Below are 23,157 nucleotides of genomic sequence, written 5' to 3'. Positions count from 1 at the left end.
CTGAAGAACTGCCCAGACACCGGGAGCACCGGCCTCATTTCCAGATCAGTATAAAGATTTAGGTATTTTTAAAAATTTTTTTATTGCAGGTACGTATGGATTTAAAACAGGGCGATTTGCGATACTAAACTCCAGGTCTATAAGGACCCGTGGGTGTTTCAGTGTCCCAAATCGACCTGACAGGTTTTCTTTAAATAGACCTGTTGAATGAAAACTAATCTGCGTATACTGGTCTTAATATAAGCCTTTGATTTTGATGGAAGTTGTTACTTGTCTTTTTCCTTGCTAATACTTTCAATAATGTGTTTCAGGGGTATCTTGCCGATGAATCCCAGGAATATGATGAACCACTCCCAGGTTGGTCAGGGCATTGGAATTCCCAGCAGGACAAATAACATGAGCAGTTCAGGTTTAGGTAGTCCAAACAGAAGCTCGCCCAGCATAATATGTATGCCAAAGCAGCCATCATCCCGGCAACCTTTTACTGTGAACAGGTAAGTGACTTTCAGATGACTCCTCTCTATACAAGTCTTTGAGGAGGGAAGGGGGAAAAGTGAGCAGGAAGAGAGGTAGATAAAACACGAAATTGCTTTTAGTCTGACCCTAGAGCCTTCACAGCCAAAGCACTCTATTCAAGTCATTACTTCCCTATACATGTCCTGCAAGTTCTTGAGGCTTTTTTTGAGAGAAGGAGAAACAGACAGATCGTATTCCTCCTATTCTACTTACTTTAGAGAGGCAGGTGCTAAAAATACTTTTTTCTTTGGTTTACTATTCTAGGTTGTAGTCTTTGGGACACATGTATAAGGCTGTACTACTGGCGGAGCATAACACCAGCCTGAGAACGCAGAGTATTTTTCCACTCTACCGAGTGACCTGACATTGTGATTAAAAAAAGAAAAGTAGTATTTGACTGTAAGGTCCCACCACATAGCTGACACAAATGACCAAAACATTAGGGGAGATGTCACAGAACTGGTGTAGTGGTTTCAGTGGTCATTGCCTATGCCAACCAATATGGCTGCTGCTGGGACCCAGTTGGTTGGGCAACTGTGCCATTTTCCTTTGCACTAGTTTTGCTGCAGTTTTCCCTTGCAGTTTTCAAAAATGACGGAGGATCTTTGTACTTAAGCCATCCATGGGGAGCATTTTTTTTTTCTGTCAGGATGTCCATTGATAAATAAATCACTTTTTTGTTTTATTCCACATCTTAGTTGTCTTCTGTTTTACATGTTGTATTTTGTAAACTGATGTTGTCCTCTTTGATTACACAGCATGTCTGGTTTTGGTATGAACAGAAATCAAGCATTTGGTTTGAACAATTCATTATCGAGTAATATTTTTAATGGAACAGGTAAGAGGAACCATTTTTCCATAATGACTTTAGACTTGTTATGGAACAAATTAAAAAAATGTATATAAATTAGATTATCTTTTAGCATGCCTGTAGAGTTGGTAGAGCCAAACACTGACTCCTTTGTTCTTCCACAGTCAAACTCCGATTCGTATTCTTTCATAAATGGCTGACATCCATGGTCAGACTGGAGCAGAAAAGCTCCTCTAATTGGGGAAAAGTAGGGTAGGGCATAGTGACAGTGCAAGAGAAAAACTGACCACAAAAAGTGGCTTCGATACCACTGAGATGGGACAGTCCAGACAATACTGTCAGATGACATCAGACAATATCAATATCAATAATTCTATAATATGCAATCATTTATTTTAAAGATGGAGGTTTTTTTTTTTTTTCCTGACTGCAACTGACTTCACCCAAAATTGCTCTGATTCCCACTCCACAGCCCTTAGTTTAAGGTAAAAGACATTTGCAGCATCAGTGGGAACCAATTTGCAGGAACCTAGCGCAGCTACTACTGTCTGCTTGTGGCTTCATCCACTGTTTAGTGCCAGGGCAGACAGCTGCTGAGAACAACTAATTGGTGGGGTTTTTGTAAGACCCACTGATCTGATATTGATAATCTATTCTAGGGAGAGATCACCAATATCATAACAACAGATATCCCATTTAATTTTTATTATGTTTTTATATAACAAATACATTACAATAGAGAAGCCACTAGATGGCACAGATGAATGTATCATTGGATACTGCTTTCTTGGCACAGCCAACAGCCTCCTAACCTAGCAACAGCAAAGAATATTATGTTTCTGTGGTGTATGTAATATCTTGGTCCACAGAACTTTCATACGTAGGTATTTTATGGTGTCAGATGTTAAGATATTTTATGCTAATTTTATGGGAAATTGTAATGGAAGTAATGTTATGACTGGGCTACACCGGGTCATAGAATTATTCTCTGATTAACTGGCAAACTGTTTAAACATTGTGACTTGAAAAATAAAGAGTTTATGTAGTTCTCAGGCTATTCACAAGCCTTTGTTATGTTGCTGCTCTTGCTCCTTGCATTTGGCACACCTTTTGTACCTTTTTTTAATTTCAGACGGAAGTGAAAATGTGACAGGTTTGGACCTTTCAGATTTCCCTGCGTTAGCGGATAGAAATCGAAGGGAAGGAAGTGGCAACCCTACTCCGTTAATAAACCCTTTGGCTGGAAGGGCTCCTTATGGTGAGACAGTGTCCATTTATTTTAAGTGTGCTTCTATAGTTGCTGACAGAGATTTCAGATTGTATATTGAATTTTTTTTTTTGTGGGTGTACTGGTGTAAAGATGGCATTTCTTATAATGCCAGTCACCAGAGCAGGCATTGTGTAGTAGTTGAGCCAGCAAGGACTGTTGGAAGATTTCTGTTTTGAAGTCTGCAAAATCCACAGCTCTGGACTACTAAACTGGGTTAATACATTGCATATTTGTTGTGCACATTGAATTCCTGCATTTGGGACATTTATAGCATATCCATAGGATATTCCATATAATCTCCCATAGACGTGGCATATTATAAATGTGAAATGTTTGTGGGTTTGTGACTTTGGATGTTCGGATGTTTGGCGGTCAATCACGCAAAACCCGCTCCACCGATTTGGCTGAAATTTTCCACAAACATAGTCACTACACTCGATTGCGCAATAGGCTACTTTTCGTCACAATAGCGCACATACGTTTTTCCCAGGACCCCCACAAAACCCAAACTCACATCACTATCTCTGCAATCTCACACACTTTGGACCATAGCAAGCCACAAAATTCATATTACCCCCTACAGCAGAGGTCAGCAACCCCTGGCACACGTGCCAAGAGTGGCACTCCTGCCATATTTCACTGGCACGCCAGCAGCACTGGACCTGCAAGAGTTAAATGAAGTCCGTGCTCTGCTAGAGCTGAGGCATAAGGACACTCCCCTTTGAGAGGGGTGCAGGAAACCCAGGGGGTGGAGCTTCATCGCTCAAGTCTCTGCCTGCCTGCTATAGTGATAGCTCCTGCCATCTGCACCCTGCAAACCTTCCCCCAGGAGGAGAGGAAGCTGCTAGCAAACTGAAAGTAAGAAACACACAGCTACCTTCCTTTAGTTCCTATTCTCATTAATGTCAGCCATTTGGGGTTATTAGTTTAGTGTTAGTAACTCCATGTGCCTCATGTTAATAGGAATAAACCCCATCATGTCCCCCATATTAACCCCTGTGTGCCCCATATAAAGGTTACTAATATGTGAGACATATGGAGGTACTACTAAAAGACCTCAGTAATGAAGATACTTAATTATTACCTCCAAGTCTCTCACATATCAGTAGCTAGAGATGAGCGAGTACTGTTCGGATCAGCCGATCCGAACAGCACGCTCCATAGAAATGAATGGATGCACCTGGTACTTCCGCTTGGACGTAGCCGTCGCGCTTAACCCCCCGCGTGCCGGCTACGTCCATTCATTTCTATGCAAGCGTGCTGTTCGGATCAGCTGATCCGAACAGTACTCACTCATCTCTATCAGTAACTCTTACACAGGGGTTAATGTGAGGGACATTATGGGGTTAATTGCTATTAATAAGAGGCACATGGAGTTACTAAACTGTCATGCACAGGGCCAGACTTTATGTTGCTTGCTCAAGAGTATCCTGTGCCCAAAACTTACATGTACTGGCGCAAAATAACATCATACAATGTCGTATATCGAAGTATATTAACCTGAAATACCTCTGTCCCAAAGACACTATGTACAGTTTCGCAGAACACCGTATAGCAGCTGAACTACAAATTACGTTCAACACAAAAGCCTCACGTATTCTCAGAATTACAGCAAAAACAAGATACAAAGTTACATTTTATATCCCATACCTTAAACACAGTACGAAAACCTTACCCGCGCCTGTATATACCCACTTCTACAATCACCGCAGACGAAGTCGCGAGTACCAGCTAGTACATATTAAACTGAAGTCACCAACAACCATCTCATGTCTTCAGTGAATGGGGAGTATGCTGTAACTGCATGTCTCTCTTCATTCGCCTTTCTGGGACTTTATAGAATAACCCCATTCCTATAGGTTCTAAAAATCTACAGCATATCTCATCTGATGGATTTTTTCCAGGTATATATGGTTTTTCCTTAATAATTTATTTATTTATTTTTTTTTTTGCCAATTGGAGGGTAGAACTGGAAAAGCTGATTGATCACTTATACATTAGTTTACTGGTGAAATAGTTCACCTTTGCCCCTGTAGGCATACTGTAGTGTTATGGTTGCCTTTTAAAGGCTGTTCCCTACTGTCTGAATAGGACTCGGACACTATTAAAATAGTGAGCAGCTTTGATCCCAAACTGATTGAATTTCCCTACTTCCTATTATGTTCTCATGGAACAACTAGTGTGATTGTTTAATTTGGCAAACATAATATCTGATCTGTACACACTTAGTCTTAATATGTTTTTCCTGCTATGCGAGTTGTTTAAAGATTTGTGTAACTTTATAATATTTTATATGTATTTATTACTTTATTTCGTGGTATTAGAACATCTAGATATAACCATTTATCATTTTGAAAGTACATCATTTTGTGTGCACCAGTCTAAAAATATTTGTCTCTACAGTCGGTATGGTGACAAAACCAGCAAGTGAGCAGTCCCAGGACTTCTCAATACACAACGAGGACTTCCCTGCATTACCAGGCTCCAGCTATAAAGATCCAACATCGAGCAATGATGACAATAAATCTGTACGTAGCAATGACATTTTTAGATTATTTTACTTTTGGTTTTATTCAGAGGCGTAACAAAATATCCTGGGCCCTAGTGCAAAATCTGTACCAGGCCCCCCAACTACAATGTATGATTTATCATACTGGTTTCTACATATTGGGCCCCCAAAGCTTCTGGGCCCAGGTGCAACTGCACCCCCGTCAAGTTACGCCCCTGATTTTATTAACATTGGAGCAGCATTTACTTGTTACTCTTTTAATTGAAATCATAGCTATGTTTGGTATCTGAATGTACGAGTTACATCAATGGTACATTTGTGGTTATATCCATAGAATATACCATTAATACCTGATAGATGCTTGTTGATGTAGTTGTAAAGCAGATCTCTGGATGCTGTTATGAGCGGTCAGGTAAAAGATGGCCACTGCCATAATCATGTCTGAAAGTACAATTTAAAAAAAATAAATAAAAATTAATTGAAACTAATAAGAGGAAAAAAAAGGAGTATGTATCAGTATCTGGTTATAACTGGTTAAAACAATAGAGACAAAGCGTATATAGCCTATTAAAGTAATCAAGTTATTAATGTATTTAATTATGCTTTTCTTGTGCAGAATTTAAATACAACAGGAAAGACTGCCTCAAGTACGGACGGACCCAAATTTCCAGGAGACAAAAGTTCCACAACACAAAATAATAACCAGCAGAAAAAAGGGATCCAGGTTTTACCTGATGGTAAGATTTTTTTTTTTTCTGTAGCTGCTTTAACATCCCATACACTAGAATCAGTACATAAACTTGAACAATTCACAGGAAGGGAAACCAGATCTCAAGTTTCACATATCAAGGTTTTAGCTTTTTTGTAGTATTTTTGTCATTAAGTGACCACTCTGAAATCAATCTATTGCATTACATAAATATAAATCTAGCCTAAGTCTAAAGTCAGCATGATATGTTAAAGAGGACCTTTCATAGGTTTGGAGCACAGGCAGTTCTATATACTGCTGGAAAGCCGAATGTGCTGAATTCAGCGCACTGTCGGCTTTCCCGATCTGTGCCCCGGGTAAAGAGCTATCAGTCCCGGTACTGTAGCTCTTTACAGTCAGAAGGGCCTATCGTGCTATACAGTGTGAGCGGGGAGGAACACACTGTACACACTGAATTCAGCGCACTGTCGGCTTTCCAGCAGTATATAGAACTGCCTATGCCCAAACCCATGAAAGGTCCTCTTTAAAGTGGCCATGTTGATTAGATGAATGTCAGCCCTGCCTATTTCATCATCTCGTGTATATATCTCTTCCTTAAAGAGGACCTTCATGAGAGATGAGCTGCCTAGAAGAGGTGTCTGGCAACGGCCTGTGCCCTTTTCCGTTGAAAAACCCCCCACAAAAACATGCACATTCAACTGACGGAAGTCAAAAGGAATAGTTTTTGACCAAAAAGTGTGTAGTCAGCCTTAAAGGAGTTGTGATATTACTGCCATAACTCCCTCTAAGAACAAGAGTAGGTGTCCCTTATAACACTGTCTACTAATAAGCATTTGCACACCCATGCAAATGAAGATATCTGCAGTCATGATGTATGTCACACCTTCCACCGTTAAATAGGAAACAGCATTGGCATTAGTGCATTGGCATTACTCACATGCAAGATGCCACGACGTGCAGAATTGCCCGATTTCAAGAAAGGGGTTATTGATCCTTAAGGGACATGGAAAGTAAACTGAATTGCCCAAAATCGACAGTGGCCTATGTGATTACAAAGTGGAAGGTGAACGGTGATTGTTGGAATGTACCCCGAGTTGGCAGACCCCGAAACTGGGAGATAGAGACCGACGAGTGCTGGCCAGAGAAACCACACCCAACCGATGGCTCACATACAGCAGGAGTTTCAACAGGCAACCGGGAGTATTGTGTCGATCAATACCATCCGTAAGGAAGCATCTGCTGGGGTCTACCAACTATTGAATAAGAAGAAATGTTGTTTTTCTATTCTACCACAGGTATCCAAATACTTATTGGTAGACAGTGTAACTGTTTTAAATTGACCAATGGCAGAGCTAAGAAAGCTGCGGCTTTGTTCAACTCTATAGAGAGAGCTGAATGGAGTACTCAGATTCTCTTCAGCAGACGCATAGAGTTGTTGTGGGTGCCTCATTCTGGTGTCAATGAGGTTCTGGCAGTCAGACACCACTGATCAGACACTTATAAAGTTGGTAAGGAATATGTTGTAGTCTTTGGACATCCTGTTTAATAGACTTTCTTTCCCATGTTCATGTATTCTTGGGCCACTATTTATGAATTACTATATGCATGTTAATAATTTTCTGTTTGCTTGTACTGAGCATTGTCTTTTGTCTCTTACCCAGGCCGAGTTACCAACATTCCTCAAGGCATGGTGACAGACCAGTTTGGCATGATTGGCCTGTTAACATTCATCAGGGCAGCTGAGACAGATCCAGGGATGGTACATCTTGCATTAGGAAGTGACTTGACAACACTAGGCCTCAATCTAAACTCTCCAGAGTGAGTATTTTATTTACAATCTGATTCTATAAAATAGGTAAGCTAGATTGTGTCTCCTGGTAAATCAGAGGTGAAAAGTAGATTTACTTGTCAGGTACAAGTACAGGCGTAACAGGCATTTTGTTTTAATGTAGCATGCTTTTAAGAATTCAAGAGCTCTTTATAATACTCGAAGATTCCCTTGTAGCAAGTTATTCTTATTAGATCTTTTATGTGTGTGCACTTTCTTGGAATTGGAGTGTAATATTTATCAACTGCATATCATTTTGTAAAATCACTAAAACCAGGGTTGAAATCCTTCATATATGTCTTAAAGCTTAGAGTACGTATTCTTGTTTACTGTTGACTTCTATAAGTATAGAAGAGAGGGGTCCCCGATAAGTTATGTGTTTTTTTTTTTTTTTGTTTGTTTTTTTTTAAAAAGGTGTTTATGTCCGTGCTCATCTCATTTGAGAAAACTTTTGATTTTCTGGTAGTAAGTGTGTCATTAATAAATTTTGTAATATATATTATTAACAAATGTTGCATCTTTCTGTGATATTGTGCTTTATTTCACTCTTCCCCTTGCTTCTGCATTGAGAGCTGTTCCTGCCTCTCATTGAATGTTACGGTGTATGGCGTACAAGGTTGGCATGCAAGGCTATGTAACGGGTAGAGAAAATGAGGGATGGTAGGGTCCCTTCAAACAATTATATCGGACATTATAAAATGTACAAACTTGCTTTTGGTGTCATTTGAAAGAGGAGATTCTTCTGCAGTGCTATCTTTGTTATTTCCAGAGATAAGACTGGTTGAAAACAAAGCCTGGGATTAGGATATTTACGTATATGCAGCTTTATAATATATTTGATATCAACATCATAGTGGCACATGAAATAGAGAATCTCCTCTTCCATATGAAGCTAAAAGCAGGTTTGTATGTTTTGATAATGTCTGAGATATAACTGCTCCGTACTCCATACACAGTGACATTCAGTGAGGGGCAGAAACAGCTCTCAACACAAAAGTAAGGGATAGGCTGACAAAATGCAGGATTTCACAGAAAGGATCCAAAATTTGTTAATAAAGTAATTGCAAAATTTGTTAGTGACACAAACACTGCCAGAAAATCAAAACTTTACTTTTAATAGGGATTACACTTTAATGGGATTGACAATGGATCTATCCTCAAATAAGGAAACTACAGCGTTCTATGAATTGGGTATTTTCATGTGAAAAGCTATTTAGAAGAGACGGGCAGTCTTGCTTCCACCACCCACCCACACTGACAGCTCTCACTTTACATAAATTCATGTCATGGACATTTAGGCTCTCTTTACTCCTAACAATATATATGCAGTTTATTACAGTAAAATTATTTTTGATGTATTTTAAAATCTTGAAGCTGCTTCTGAATATACTTCTATGTCTGTATGTTCTTTGCACTGTATTCGTTGGTTACTACTAAAATTACAGTTTTTATAGATTTGTAAAATTGCACAAATGTTCTTTTACCTTCCTCTCCAATCTTGCTCTTGCTAAAACCAAGTGATGCTAAACGAAGTAATTTTATGTAAAGCCCGCACTTAATGGTAAAATAAAAAAAAAAAAAAAATTAAAGAGCTTCATTGTTAAAGGGAGAGTTCTAGAGCTGCCACTGAAGAGCAGAGGGAATATGAGGCATTCAGCAATATATCCTAGGAGACGTAGTAAGGGAGCGCACACACAGGTTTACGGTATAACGTATCAGACGGTGCCCTCACTATAGTTTATCTGTTTTTAATCTGGTTTATCTAACAGTTATGACCTCAAACCTGCTGACGGACTTATTTATTCCATAATGTTTTCTTGTTGCTTCTATTGATGGGGTGCTAGTCTTTTGAAGTAATTTTCAGCAATGATATTGTGACTCATTTGTTAAACAGTGTATATGTTTCAATTTTAACCCCAGAAATCTTTATCCGAAATTTGCATCACCGTGGGCATCCTCACCCTGTCGACCACAAGATATTGGTATGCCATTTTTATGAAGTAAATGTTTCTCTAGATTCACGTAATTGAGTTATTTATTTAATTCTTTTTTTGTTTAATACAATTGATGAAATGTTTTGCAAGCATGGGGATATTGCTAGTGTTCAATGAGTTAACTACTGTCTGAATTTTAGTTTTTCTTATTTGCCCTTTTAGATTTCCATGTCCCTTCCGAATACTTAACGAACATTCACATTAGGGATAAGGTGAGTTTACTATAGTGTCAGATATTTTAGGCTGTAAATGTGGTGGTTATTAATGGACCTATTGTTAGGAAACTGAAATATACAGGCCTTCATGACTTAACTTTCATTCGTATTTTGGAACTACTCGCTTGGGACATTATCTCACTAAGGTGTACTTGAAAAAGTTGAGAAACACTGCTGTAGTGAGTCAAAATCTTCCTAGTTTGGCGGGGCCACACGGTGGCTCAGTGGTTAGCACTGCAGCCTTGCAGCGTTGGAGTCCTGGTGTTCAAATCCCGACCATGTGCAAAAAAAACCATCTGCAAGGAGTTTGTATGTTCTCCCCGTGTTTGCATGGATTTCCATCCCATGTTCTAAAAAAAGACATACTGAAAGGGAAAAATGTACATTGTGAGCTCTAAGTGGGGCTCTCAATCTACATTTTAAAAAAAATCAAAAAAAAAAATCTTCCTAGTTTGGTTCCATTGCCTGGCACCAAAGTAAAGTTTAGAAAATGAAATGGGATACATAATAATAGGTCTACATGGGATACATAATAGTTCTGTTCAGCTAATGAGAATGCAAAAGAATTCTGTCACTATTTGCACAAAAAAAAAAAAAAATACACTTTGTCTGGAATGGAGTGTGGCTTATTTAGAAACTGGTATGTTTAAAACATGTGCACCAGCATTTTGGGGTAAACTCAGCCAAGTTGGACTAGACTGTCCATATATGCACCAAATTCATCGTACAAAATCATCTGCCATATGATAAATTTGGCACATTTGTAGACGGCTTAGCCTATGTCTACACTTCTTCAAGGCAGCATTATTAAATCTGCACCAGCATATTTTTATTGAGGGGGGAAAAAAAACAAAACGACCAGAACTTTTACATGTATGTACACGTGAATGTTAGTTATGTCAATGAATAAATGTGGTTTGGTATAATTTGGATTCTGTATGGTTTTTATAATTATCTTATTTGTTTCCCTCTCCCAATTTCTTTTCTTCCTAGCTGGCTGCAATAAAACTTGGCCGATACGGAGAAGATCTCCTTTTCTATCTTTATTACATGAATGGTGGGGATGTATTACAGCTTTTAGCGGCAGTAGAGCTGTACGTATAATTTTTTGTTTTCTTGTATGTTGTACATTTTTTATACATAACATCATTTACCATATTTTTCGGACTATGAGGCACTTTTTTCTCCCCAGATTTTGTGGGAAAATGAGGGTGTGTCTTATAGTCCGAATGTGGAGGAGCAGAGTGGAATTGCAGCATCGCCACACTGCTGCCGCTGCTGGCTTCCTGCAGGACAGGAGTGTAGCAATGCCGCAGGCACCGGCACCTGTGTTGGCGTCTAAAACTCTCCCCGGCATCCGTCGTTCTATTACAGCGGATGCCGGGTTTGTAATGCCGGCAACTGTGCTGCAGATCTGCAGGTTGACATCTGCCCCATAGTCAGCTATATTAAATTTACAGGGGGGAGGGGGGTAGTTGTCCGTTATTCTCGCTCCTCTCGTAACTCAAAATCCGTCTATGCCGTGAATGATTTATTTCTACAGTATTGGCATGGATTTCTGCAAGTTCCATTTAAATGAATAGGACAGTTGCAGAAATTTCTGCAACAAACCTGCCACATGTGAATATACCGCTAGTTGTATAAATGTTTATACTTCATGACACTGAAAATGTGTTTTGACCATTTAGACAATGGAGCTTTTTGTAATATTATTATATTTGCCAAGGAAGTAGATCCCCCTTCTCATATTTTACTTATTACATAATTCATGTAGAACAACTAAATACTTCTTTTCCTCCATGTTATAGTTTCAATAGAGACTGGAGATACCACAAAGAAGAGCGGGTATGGATAACCAGGGCGCCTGGAATGGAACCAACTATGAAAACCAACACCTATGAGAGGGGAACATACTATTTCTTTGACTGTCTTAACTGGAGGAAAGTTGCAAAGGTACAGTGCATTCTTAGCCTTGGCTAAATAGCAGACACACGGCTGGTGAACATATGTATAAATTAAAAAAAAATGTGACATGGATTACAGGAAAAGAGAAACCTTTGTTCAAGAGTTATACAGTAAGGATATGGTCACACCACCTCAAACTCTGCCTCAATGAAAGCCTTCTATACCTTCCTTCCTCTCCACTTCTTTATGAATATGCATACCCATTATTCTGCTGTCTTATTTTCCCAATACAATCCCCCTATAGCCTTCTCTGTTTTTCCACTTGCTTAGAGATCCATTCCTCTGTTGCTTGACACAAGTTCTCTGTAATGTTTTATGTATTCCATTGTTTGCTGCTTTTGCAGCTCTGCTGTGTCAGAGCAAGCCGCATCCTAACCTCATGTATCATCTTCCCAAAGTATTGTCCTCCCTCTCCCTTCCCCCCACCTTCCTATATTACAACATTGTTGTACCTATTCTCTGTTGTATGTTATGATATGAAAAACTTTTAATAAAAGTTTTAATGAAAAGCCTTCCATAGTATCCCATTAATTTCAGTGGAACTCAGTAGCAGACAGATTTTCAGTTGGATTCCGCCTTGCAAAGCCTATAGAAATGAATGGGCTGTGGAATAAAAACTGCAATGCCATGATTTTTTTTCCCTCTAGCTGAAAAAAATCTGCTAGAGGAAAAAAAAATTAAATTAATGGGAGAGTATGGGAGGCCTTTTATTTCCACCTCAAAATCTGCCTACAAAAAAACTGTGAACCAAACCTTTCATGTATGGCATCCAAATCAAATCAAATCACCACTCCAACCTGGATTTGCCTGGCTACCCGCACAGATCTGACACTGTATTAGGGGCCAGAAAACTCCTATTAAAAGAAATACCCCATCACCTCCCAAATCACATGTAAAGTGAATATAGTGACTAGTAGGGCACTGTTGAACCATTTAAACATACCTTTTTTTTTATTTAGCAGAAAGATTGCTTTGTAAAATATTCAAATGCAGTTCTTTGTGCGCTAGTGATGTGGCTGCGCCTTCTGGTGAACAAGTTTCCTTGTGTCCACATCTCCCAGATCTGCCAAGCTCCATCCCTCTTAAAACAGCCATGTTTACCACCCAGAACAAGCAAAATGAGGTGCATGCGCAATGCTCTCTCTCCCGTAGCTTCCAATACGGTATTGTGCATGCAGATACAGCAAAGGGGAGGGAGAATTCAGTGACTGCGGCTTGCTTTAGGCACACAGCTGTCCTTCTCCTCTGCCATGGCCACCTATACAGTAATGCACATTCTGCAAAGCAGAGAGACGGTACATGTCATATAATACATATTTATGAACCAATTGTTCTTCAAAATGACAGAATTTGCAGAAATAACAAAGATATGTTTAAAAAGGTGCTACAGCGTCCTTCAAGCCAGTATATTTACTTTCCTTGCAAGACTCATCTGTGATCACCAAGCATATACTTATTTCTAAGTATATATAAAGATTTCACAGCTACCCATCTCCCTTTTCCCACTTTCCACAATATATCAGTCTTGTATATAGTTTCTTCTATTAGTACATAAGGAGAAGGCACTCCTATATTGCAATGGAAGCACCCGTGTAACTGTCCGCAGGCACCCTGAGAGCTAGCCATTTAAGCTATTCCTGTTTTTTTTTTCCATTCACTTCAAAGGATCGGATAGAAAGACAGAAAATGGTCACAATACAGTGAAACGATTATAATAAAACAGCTTCATATGTATTTGCTGAAAACTTTAACTTTTTAAATGTTGAAACTATCCAGTCAGGTCACCTGTGTCCAATGGCGGTTATCAGGAGACCATGTTAAACCTGCAAACACTTTAACTACATGTGAGTCCAGATGTGACGTTACCAAGGTCTTCTTGCATGCCAGCATTGTGTTTCTAAATTGTTAACATTGAGCGATCGCAAAGCCGTAAATAGCTAAATGCTTTAACTCCGAATTACCTTGTACAGCTTCCGCAATTAGCCGCACAAATGAAATAAGCTGAATTATAGAGGAGCCCGAATCTGTAGAATAGAAGATAAATCATTTAATAAGGAAAAGATTTTAACTTTAATTTTGTATTGAGTTTAGAGGAAGAAATTAATGACATAACCATTAGACATCTGTCATATAATAATATGCTTAAGTCATTTCATTGTAGTTAGTGTGGTTGAATGGTGAGTCATTGTAAAGTCACATCACAACATTGGTGGTATGTAATTCCAGCGAGAATATAGAAAAGCTTCCACAAGTCTATAGTGAGTAGGAAATGCTGGACAAAATATCAGTAAAGCCACTTCTAGACAGTTAAATTCTGTTGTATGGGCATGTAGGAGCATAGGGAACATACCCCCTTTTTGGTGCCAAGACCATCCCTTTTTTAATCTGTATGTGAATGAGCTGTTCAGCACATGGATGCCTGAGCACAGGTTTTCACATGTGGTACTACCCAGAACAACATGATGAGTTCTGATTAGAGATAAATGAATCAAAGCTGACGAAGTGGAATTCCTACCGAATTTCAAGAAATATTTGATTTGCATGGAATCCGGATTTCCTCACACTTTGTGGTAATGAATCGCATAGGTTCATGTCCCAATCATGTAATGGCCATATCAGGGAAAGTTTTCTGCAGTAACAAACTTTCCCTGATATTAGCTGCTGCCTGCCCACGCACAGCATCGGGAGTGGGTGTTTGCTGTAACTGACAGCTAACACCCTGCTCCATAACCCCCCTACAGCGGTAAAATTTTTTAAAAATACTGATACTCGCCTGTCTTGGGCTCAGCATCTACTCCGCAGCTCTTCCGGCTGGTGACTGAGGTTCTGCTCCCCAGGCCTCACTGCTGGGTTCTGTGATTGGTCCCCAGTGGTTACATGGAATGCAGCGGCGTAATGACAAAAATGTTGCAGGGGAGGGGGGGCTGATCAGGACTCCCAATATATAAGTAAACCACTGAGATGCCGCATCTCAGGGATTAACATCTGTGATTGGAGCTCGGCTCCAACCAGGGATGTTAGAGGACAGTGTTAGCCGTTGCATATGGCCGACATCCACAAAGCAGGGTGCACACACACTTTCTGTGTGCGCATCATGTTTCCACTGTGGTTTGCAGGAAGTCCTTCCCGGCAGTCCCGTACTATTAGGGCGGATGTTGGGAAGGGGTTAATGCGATTTGCTGCGTATTTATTAAAGGCGAATCGGCTGAATCGAATTTTTGAAAAATTTGCTCATCTCTAGTTCTGATGTTTGCCACCCACAGGCAAAAACAGGTGATCTAGCAGATGTAACCATGCCCCGAATGCATCAAGCAATGAAAGTGTACTTTTGTCACTAACGTTAGGTTCACACTAGCTTTCAAGCTTCCGTCCTTGGGGACCTGGAAGACTGAAATCCTATCCCTTTAAAAAGTGGTTACACACGGATCCCCAAAGACTATAATGGGATCTGCTGGGTTTGCAACCTTGCCAAACTTTTCTCTCTGCAGATTTTAAGAGGAATCTGTGAAGGGGAGGCTCGAACTCTAGTGTGAACCTATATGTGCTTTAAGCCATTTTTTTGTGGTGGTGGATTACCAATAGTAGACTGAAATCAAGTCATAAATGCAAGTCACAAGAAGGAAGCGACACTCCACTATGTTCAGTCAATAGTGAAGGTTTTTCTCCCATGGTATACAGAAACGTTTCAGCTCCTATATGGAGCTTGACAATGTCTGCAAGGTAGATGACACATTGCTGTACCACAGCTGAACAAATAATTCACAGTATGTTGAAAATGCCGAGGTACTGCTTCCTTCATTTTTCTGGTTTAGGGTATGTTCAAAAGGAGACTTTTGCAGTCTGTCTTTTATGTGAATTCTTCCTAAAAAAATAAAAATAAAATCCACTTTTAAGAAACTCTTTTACCCTTACAGTTCTATAGATGGCCATCTTGCAAACACTTACTCCACTATTTAAAGGGGTTGGCCACTTTCAGACCAATATTGACAAACAAATGTACAATAGAAAGATATACAATTTTCCAATATACTTTCTGTATCAATTCCTCACAGTTTTCTAGATTTCGGCTTGCTGTCATTCATTCTGTTACCTCTAGTGGATAAAACTCTGACCATGGTCATGTGATTTACGGTCCATGGTCATGTGATGAGTACACAGGTGCACAGCTGATTACCAGGCAGATGTCTGATTACTGTGCTGTGACTATAACGAGCGGCACCTGTGTCCTCATCACATGACCATGGACTGTAAATCACATGACCATGATCAGAGTTTCATCCACTAGAAGTAACAGAATGAATGACAGCAAGCAGAGATCTAGAAAACTGAGGAATTGATACAGAAAGTACATTGGAAAATTGTAAAACTTTTTATTTAAACCACAACATTTGTCTCTCAATATTGGTCTGAAAGTGGAAAACCCCTTTAATATAATAAAAATGGCAACTTTGCAATTGCAAGTATGTTACCTGCATGTCTTCAGCCCTTGTACAGACCTGCACATGGCTGCAGATTACAAAGCATGTGTTGTTAGAAAGGGGTAGGAATGCAGGTTTAGACTGCCGCTAACTTCTTGGTCACATGTATTTGGTTAGCAAGAATGGAAGACACATGTGGAAGGTAATGGTATTGTGATTGGCAGTAGATTGCCCCTTTACAGTCATTTGCCACCTATTTAATCGGTAAAGGTGACTGTACACACCAACTGACCATCTATGTGTATTGTAGAGTCTCAGTATCCCCCCTCCCCTCCCCAGTCAATTTTAGGGGAAATAAAAGCCGTTTCTGATGCATTAAAAGATGTCTTGCAGCAGCTTATTCCCGCTCCCTAAATTAGAAAACAAGCTGAGTGTACATATATATGAGTATATATATCCATAGGATAATTCATCATTATCAATTATTTGGGTGTCCGATATCTGGACCTCACACAACAGCTGTTCCAGCAGCATCTGTGCACCAGAAGCTATAGCAGTGAATGGGGAGGCTCTCCTATTCAAGTAATAGTGGCTCTGCAGGCCCGTCCACTCCTATAGCTTTGATTCTGAGCAATATCTGCTGATCTATGCGGGATCTGGATATCTGACACCCACATATCAACCCCTTTTAAGTGGATGGCTAAATAAAGCAAATGAAAGGTGCCTCAAAGGGACTGAATTGTTATAATATAGATCCATTGTGATCAGCTCTTCCTAATACATGCATTTTCATTGTATTGTTTTCTCTTTATCTTTTAGGAGTTCCATTTGGAATATGACAAGCTAGAAGAAAGGCCTCATCTGCCATCCACGTTCAATTACAATCCTGCTCAGCAAGCCTTCTAAAGACTTCCCTGTTCATGGGGTATGGCTGTCTCAGCACAATACTCAACATAACTGCAGAACTGATGTGGCTCAGGCATTCTGGTTTTAATTCCTTGAGGATCTGGCAATTGTCTCATGCAAAGGGATCATCACTTGAGGTCCTGCCTTACTAATTATGTGCTGCCCAACAACTAGAATTGTCATTTGTTTCTTTAGTTTGAGCAGGGTCTGATATTTTTTTTTTTTTTTTTTTTTCCTCCTTTTCTTTTTTTTTTCTTGTTTTCATTTTATGCCAGCGGACAGACTTAGGTCTGTACACAAACACACACATGAGAACAGAATACTGACAGAGTTTACCACCCGGATTCCAAATTGTACAAAAAAAAAAAAAAGAGTGAGAGCGAGAGAGACAAAACAAAATTAGACAGCGAAGTTTGCATTGTTCATTGTAGCACTATTTGGTAATAAAAGAAACACATGTTTGTGCATTTTTATGTGAAGATCCTTCTCGTATTTCATTTGGAAAGATGGGCAAGGTCTGCTTCCTTCATTTTACTTCCCCTCTCTTTTTGAAAGGCAATTTTCTGCCATGTTCAGTCCCTTCACGGCCAGAGGAGTATGTTTCTCCTTGCAGTGCAAGGATCTGCAGGCTCCTGTGGCAGGGAATGGGCAGACAAAACTGATAATTCACTCTTAAGGAGAAAGATATTGCCGCAACCTTTGGACAATTTCCAGAGTTGTGTATTACTGAGCTTCATCTTTCCAGAATGAGCAAAACACTGTCCAGTCTTTGTTACGATTTTGTAATAAATGTGTACATTTTTTTTAAATTTTTGGACATCACATGAATAAAGGTATGTATGTACGAATGTGTATATATTATATATATGACACCTATTTTGGAAATGTTTGCCCTGCTGTACCTCATTTTTAGGAGGTGTGCATGGATGCAATATATGAAAATGGGACATTCTGGAACTGCTGGTCAGGGGACTCCATTGTCGCCCTGTGCACTAAAGGGCCAGATTTTCAGCAGCCAAGGACATCCATACCCAAGTGAACGTGATGGGACTTAAAGAAGTGAACTGAGACAATTCACTCTGGCTGTTTGAACAGCAGCGTTTCATAGGAAGAATAAAAAAAAAAGATCAATCTTGTATTTTCTGACCACATAAAGGCTTCTTCTCTTTGTAATAAAGTAGAAAAGCTCTCCTCACTGCAGTGTTGACTTTGATTTGAGATTGTGAAGTCATTTGTGCAATCATGAGAAGGATTCCCATTAAAACTTAGGCGCTACTATTAGTGTATATGAAAGTAGAGGTGGTAAGAACTGAGGATTTAGGCCCTGTGTACGGATTTCTGTTTGGGGAGCCCGAACAGAAACCTATATGCATTAAAAAGCGGTTACCTTCAGGAAACCCATGGACCCATAGACTAAAATGGGGACTGTGTGGTTTCCGCTCTGTTTCCATACGAAATATGTGGAGACAAAAGTTTTGCAAGTAGCACTTTTCTCTCCACATGTTTTGTGTGGAAACCACACGGACCCCATTATAGTCTATGGGGTCCGCAGGCTTCCTGAAGGTAACCGCTTTTTAATGCATATAGGTTTTTGTTCTGATGGTCCTCAAGCAGACGCCCCGAACAGAAACATGTACATAGATGTGAATCGGGCCTTAAGTGTTCATTTACACGGGCAGACAACTTGCCTGTAACAAGCGCCAGTTGACAATACAGCAAGTCGATCAGCACTTGTTTACTTTCATTTACATGAACAATGATCATAGTGTGTTTGGATGAACAATTGTTTGCACAATTATTCCTCCCCCACATTTTGCATTATTGTTTGCAACATGCTGTCCACAAACAATGTTTATGTCCACTCAAAAGGTGCAGACAGCGCCAAAGCTCATGTGTTTAGCCATTTTTACATCAGACAGTAATCCATGACAGACATCTGTACAAGCTATTGTTGTAATTGGGCTTTAAAGTGGATCTTTCATTTCTTCCTCCAACATTGAGCTCTGTTCATTGTTTAAAGGGGGTCTACTACCTCCCAAAGCATATTCAACCTACACCAATGTATTACAAGATACATTACAGTGGTAAACAACATACGTTTGTGTTATGTATGCCAAGTTTGTAGTTTTGGGGAAAAACAACTTTGAAATTATGTAATTATAAGACAGTTAGTGCAATGGAGGCGGGCTTTCTGCTTTGGGAGCATTGCTTCTCCAAGAGGATTGGTGATGTCATAGCAGTGGGAGGATCAACTCTGTCACTCGCTGCACATGGTGGCACAGGCAGAATATGGTATAAGGCTTAGCAACAGGAGCAATACTCCAGGGAGGCGAAGGCCCCGTCCCCAATACACTAACTACTTAATTTGCATAACATTTCAAAGTTGATTTTTTTCTAAGTCTTCAAAAGTAACATGCATAACAGTTTCACTGTAACATGGTGAAGACGTTGAATATATTTGAGGCAGGTGGTAGACTACCTTTAACAGGAGCTGCTTCACTGATTTTGGTGCAGTTGTAATTTTGTCTCCAGCTCCCACCATTCCCTGAGCAATTAGTGCAGTTAGTTTTGGTGGCTGATAAGCTAGTTAGACTCTTCAATGTCAAGTGGGTGGTGTTGTGCAGGATAATCGAGAGGTCTCTGATACTGTATGCTTCTGACTGGAAGTCAGGGCTTGTTCACCTCTGTGCCCGGGTCTCTGTTCTGCAGGTTTCCGTTTCCTGCCTGAAACTGGGCAGGAGACGGAAACCTGCAGGTCATGTTTCAAACTCATTCATTTGAATGGGTTTGGAAACTGTCCGTCCGTGAACGCCAGTGAGCGTTTTATGCTCTCCACGGTGAAACCGTTTTTTTAATCGAACATGCAGAACTTTGTGTCCGGTTTAAAAAAAAAACAAAAAAAAAAAACAAACTTTCGCCGCGGAGAGCATAAAACACCAAACAGTCTGACAGGTTTCCGTCTTCTGCATGCAGCAGACGGAAACCTCAGAACAGAGACCGAATGCTGGTGTGAACCCAGCGTCACGCCCCCTTGCCTTGCTAATACTACCCACTTGGCATTAGAGAGTATAATCGGTGTATAATATCATAGTATAAACAAAGACACCAGAAAGACACTGCAAAAAAAATAAAAAATTATATCCTCTGGGTGCATTTGATCTAGCAATAATTGCATACACAAAAATCTAAGAAAAAGCACAAGATGATTAGAATGCACACCAAAAATAAATAAAAAATACGTTTTATTAAAGAACCATAAAGAGTCCAACATACAATCATCAATACTGAGTTCTATGTTGTAGTATTCAAATCCCATAAGAAAATAACATCCATCACTCCAAAATATACAGTTATTCAACATTGCATTCTAATAAATAGGACTAAAGACCAATAACCTATTAATCCTAATCCGTAAGGAGCTACAGGATGGGCATGCATTACCAGCAGCAGGGGTACCCCATATGTATGGCTGCCTCTACCCAATGAAGGCAGGCTCCTTTTTTAATAGGCTTGACGTGTTCTTGGCCTTTAGCCTTAGGTTGGGTCCACACTTGTGCTTTATGACCGTTTGGGGGTTCCGCACACCATTCTATTTGAAAAACGCAGAGAGAAGTGTCCTGCAAGCAGAACTTTTCTATCTGCATTTTTTTGGGTAGAAACCCGGTGGACATAATTATAGTCTATGGGGTCTGCGGGTAACCACTTTTTAAGCAGATTGGGTTTCCATTTTTTGGATCCCCAAGTGGACCTGAATAACGGAAGCCTGAGCGAAGGTGTGAACCTAGTGTCATTTATTACAATGTCATGTTGGATAACTGTAAACTTTGAAATACTATTTCTTATACTGGGCTTTGAATACATCAATACAACCTCAGCCTAGAGCTCATTATAATTTTTTTTTTTTTTTTTTTTGTTTGTGATGTCTTTATGGCTATTTAATTAAATATATATATTTTTTTATTCTTGGTTTGTGGTGTTGGCTTATTGGACACCAAAACTAACTGATTGCTGGGAAACTGTGGGGGCTACCGAACCAATTCTCACTGTTCTGGAATCGGTGGACGGGCACCTATTAAAGCATGAGGTTAGAGGAAGGTGGGGAAAAAGAAAAAATGCCAGTCTGTCTGCTCAGTCTCTAAATAGACATCTAGGCTCTTCATTTAGCACCAACAATATAGAGCATTACAGGAGTAGATAACCTGAATTATATATTAGTCACACCCTATTATAGATTAAAAAACATGAAGAGCAATTTCCCACATTTCCACTGGTCTGTCCTAATCTTGACAGTACTATCAATACATACATTTCTAGTTTTAGTTACCGTACTGTAGTTGTCATGATGATTGTGGGGATATCAGGGTTAAAAGAACTACTCTGTTCTCATGTGATACAATATGCATATATATGCACAGCAGTGACACTTTATACAGTGGATGTATAACAAGTGGTAAAATAATGGAGAAGCTTGATTATATTGCTCAGGTACTGTAAGAAGGGGAGCTGCTGAGGAATGTCACCCATGTTATAGGCTCTTATCTCCACAGGCAGGTTTAAGATTATGAGGCACCAAATGTTACCACTGAAAAGACACCCTCATCTGTTTGATCAATGCAAAGAGTTAAATATGAGATGTATATGTTGAGTGTTTGAAGAGCACTGCAATACTTTGTACCTTGCTGTTTTGCTTTTTTTCTACTTGAGACTCCACCACTATATTAAAGACAATGTTCAGCTTTTATACAATCTTTGCATTTCATATTCTTTGCATCTTTTCCACTCTGTGCTAAAAGCATGGTTGTAAGTATGGTGATACTAATATTCAGCATTAGAAAGCTACAGTGCAATGCTTTGTTGGATGTTACACAGGCTCCACTTTGCATCTCTTCCTCGGCTGTTTTGTGAAGAGCACATATTCATAGTTTGCACTAAAGAACCTAAGCTATTTTATGTGGTAAGTCTTTATTTTTACATAAATGTAGACACTGGTTCCTCTTGCAAAGGGGGTTTTCTTGGCCTAGACCACCCTATGTGATTTAGGGTTCTCATGCTAGCCCCATATCACAAGGAGGTCTCATTATAGGATATGAGAACCACAATTTAAATGCTTGTTTTAATGGAAGTTAAGTGTTAAAGGGTGATCACTGGTGTATTAGTACTTTATGGTGTTCCCCTTACATGCCAAACAACTGTCTCGCATTTGTAAATCTGTATTGGATCAAGACAAGATATATTGGATCAAGATGCACTTGAGTTGTTAAGTGAGTGCAACCCCTTAACAGTTCTGACACATTTTGGGATATCCCATGAACCAAGGAACTGCTGTAGCTTTATGATATAACTCTCACCACAGTATCTGTCAGTTACAAATATACCTGATGCTTTAGATATTTATACTCATTCTATCCTATCTGTAATGGAAATACATTCTACGTGCATTACGATCCTAGTGTACTTGAAGAGGACTTGTTATTAATAGGAAGAAGCAAATAAAGGGCTGGAGCTAAAGCAGGGAGGCATAAATAAATGGCTGTCTCCGAAAAGGGTTATCCAGCTTCCAAACATTATCTGCAAATACATCCACCGCAGTGCTAAATACTCACTTTTCCCTTTTCCTAGCCTTTGCTTGGCTTTATTTTACTTGCCACTCATTGTATCACTGTTATTTACATGCAGTGAATATGTAGTCAGACTACATTTCCCATGATTCATCTGCCTGCTCTCGCTCTCTGCTGCTCACGTGGAAAGTGTGTGTGTGTGTGTGTGTGTGTGTGTGTGTGTGTGGGGGGGGGGGGGGGGGGGTTGTGAGCTTGAATGAAACATCACAGCAGCATGCGACTTTGGATGTAGGAGTGATTTATTACCTATGATTTGATTGCAGTGGAGAAGGGAGGGGACACAGAGTCAGAGCAGGTAGAGGAATCATGGGAAATGTAGTTTGTTCACATATTCACTGCAAGTAAATAACAATAAAACAAGGAGTCTCAATTAAAATAACGCCATGAAAAGGCTGCAC

General features: G+C 39.7%; 1 protein-coding gene across 2 annotated transcripts in view; it reads left to right on the top strand.

Annotated features, from left to right (window-relative positions):
* Positions 1–18,336, top strand: part of CNOT2 (CCR4-NOT transcription complex subunit 2) — a 43,562-nt gene extending 25,226 nt beyond the window's left edge. For both annotated transcript variants that reach the window (XM_075274428.1, XM_075274427.1), the window contains exons 5-15: positions 312–494; positions 1,275–1,354; positions 2,460–2,585; positions 5,001–5,125; positions 5,723–5,843; positions 7,477–7,633; positions 9,564–9,625; positions 9,800–9,849; positions 10,846–10,946; positions 11,661–11,805; positions 17,055–18,336. In XM_075274428.1, the coding sequence (XP_075130529.1) occupies positions 312–494; positions 1,275–1,354; positions 2,460–2,585; positions 5,001–5,125; positions 5,723–5,843; positions 7,477–7,633; positions 9,564–9,625; positions 9,800–9,849; positions 10,846–10,946; positions 11,661–11,805; positions 17,055–17,141 (1,237 nt within the window). In that variant the 3' untranslated portion in view covers positions 17,142–18,336. The remainder of the gene's footprint in view (positions 1–311; positions 495–1,274; positions 1,355–2,459; positions 2,586–5,000; positions 5,126–5,722; positions 5,844–7,476; positions 7,634–9,563; positions 9,626–9,799; positions 9,850–10,845; positions 10,947–11,660; positions 11,806–17,054) is intronic.
* The last annotated feature ends 4,821 nt before the right edge of the window (positions 18,337–23,157 follow it).

This window comes from Leptodactylus fuscus, chromosome 5 (genome assembly GCF_031893055.1).
Source record: "Leptodactylus fuscus isolate aLepFus1 chromosome 5, aLepFus1.hap2, whole genome shotgun sequence".
NCBI lineage: Eukaryota > Metazoa > Chordata > Amphibia > Anura > Leptodactylidae > Leptodactylus > Leptodactylus fuscus.
The sequence above is the reverse complement of the archived record's forward strand: the minus strand, read 5'-3'. Positions and strand labels throughout refer to the sequence as shown.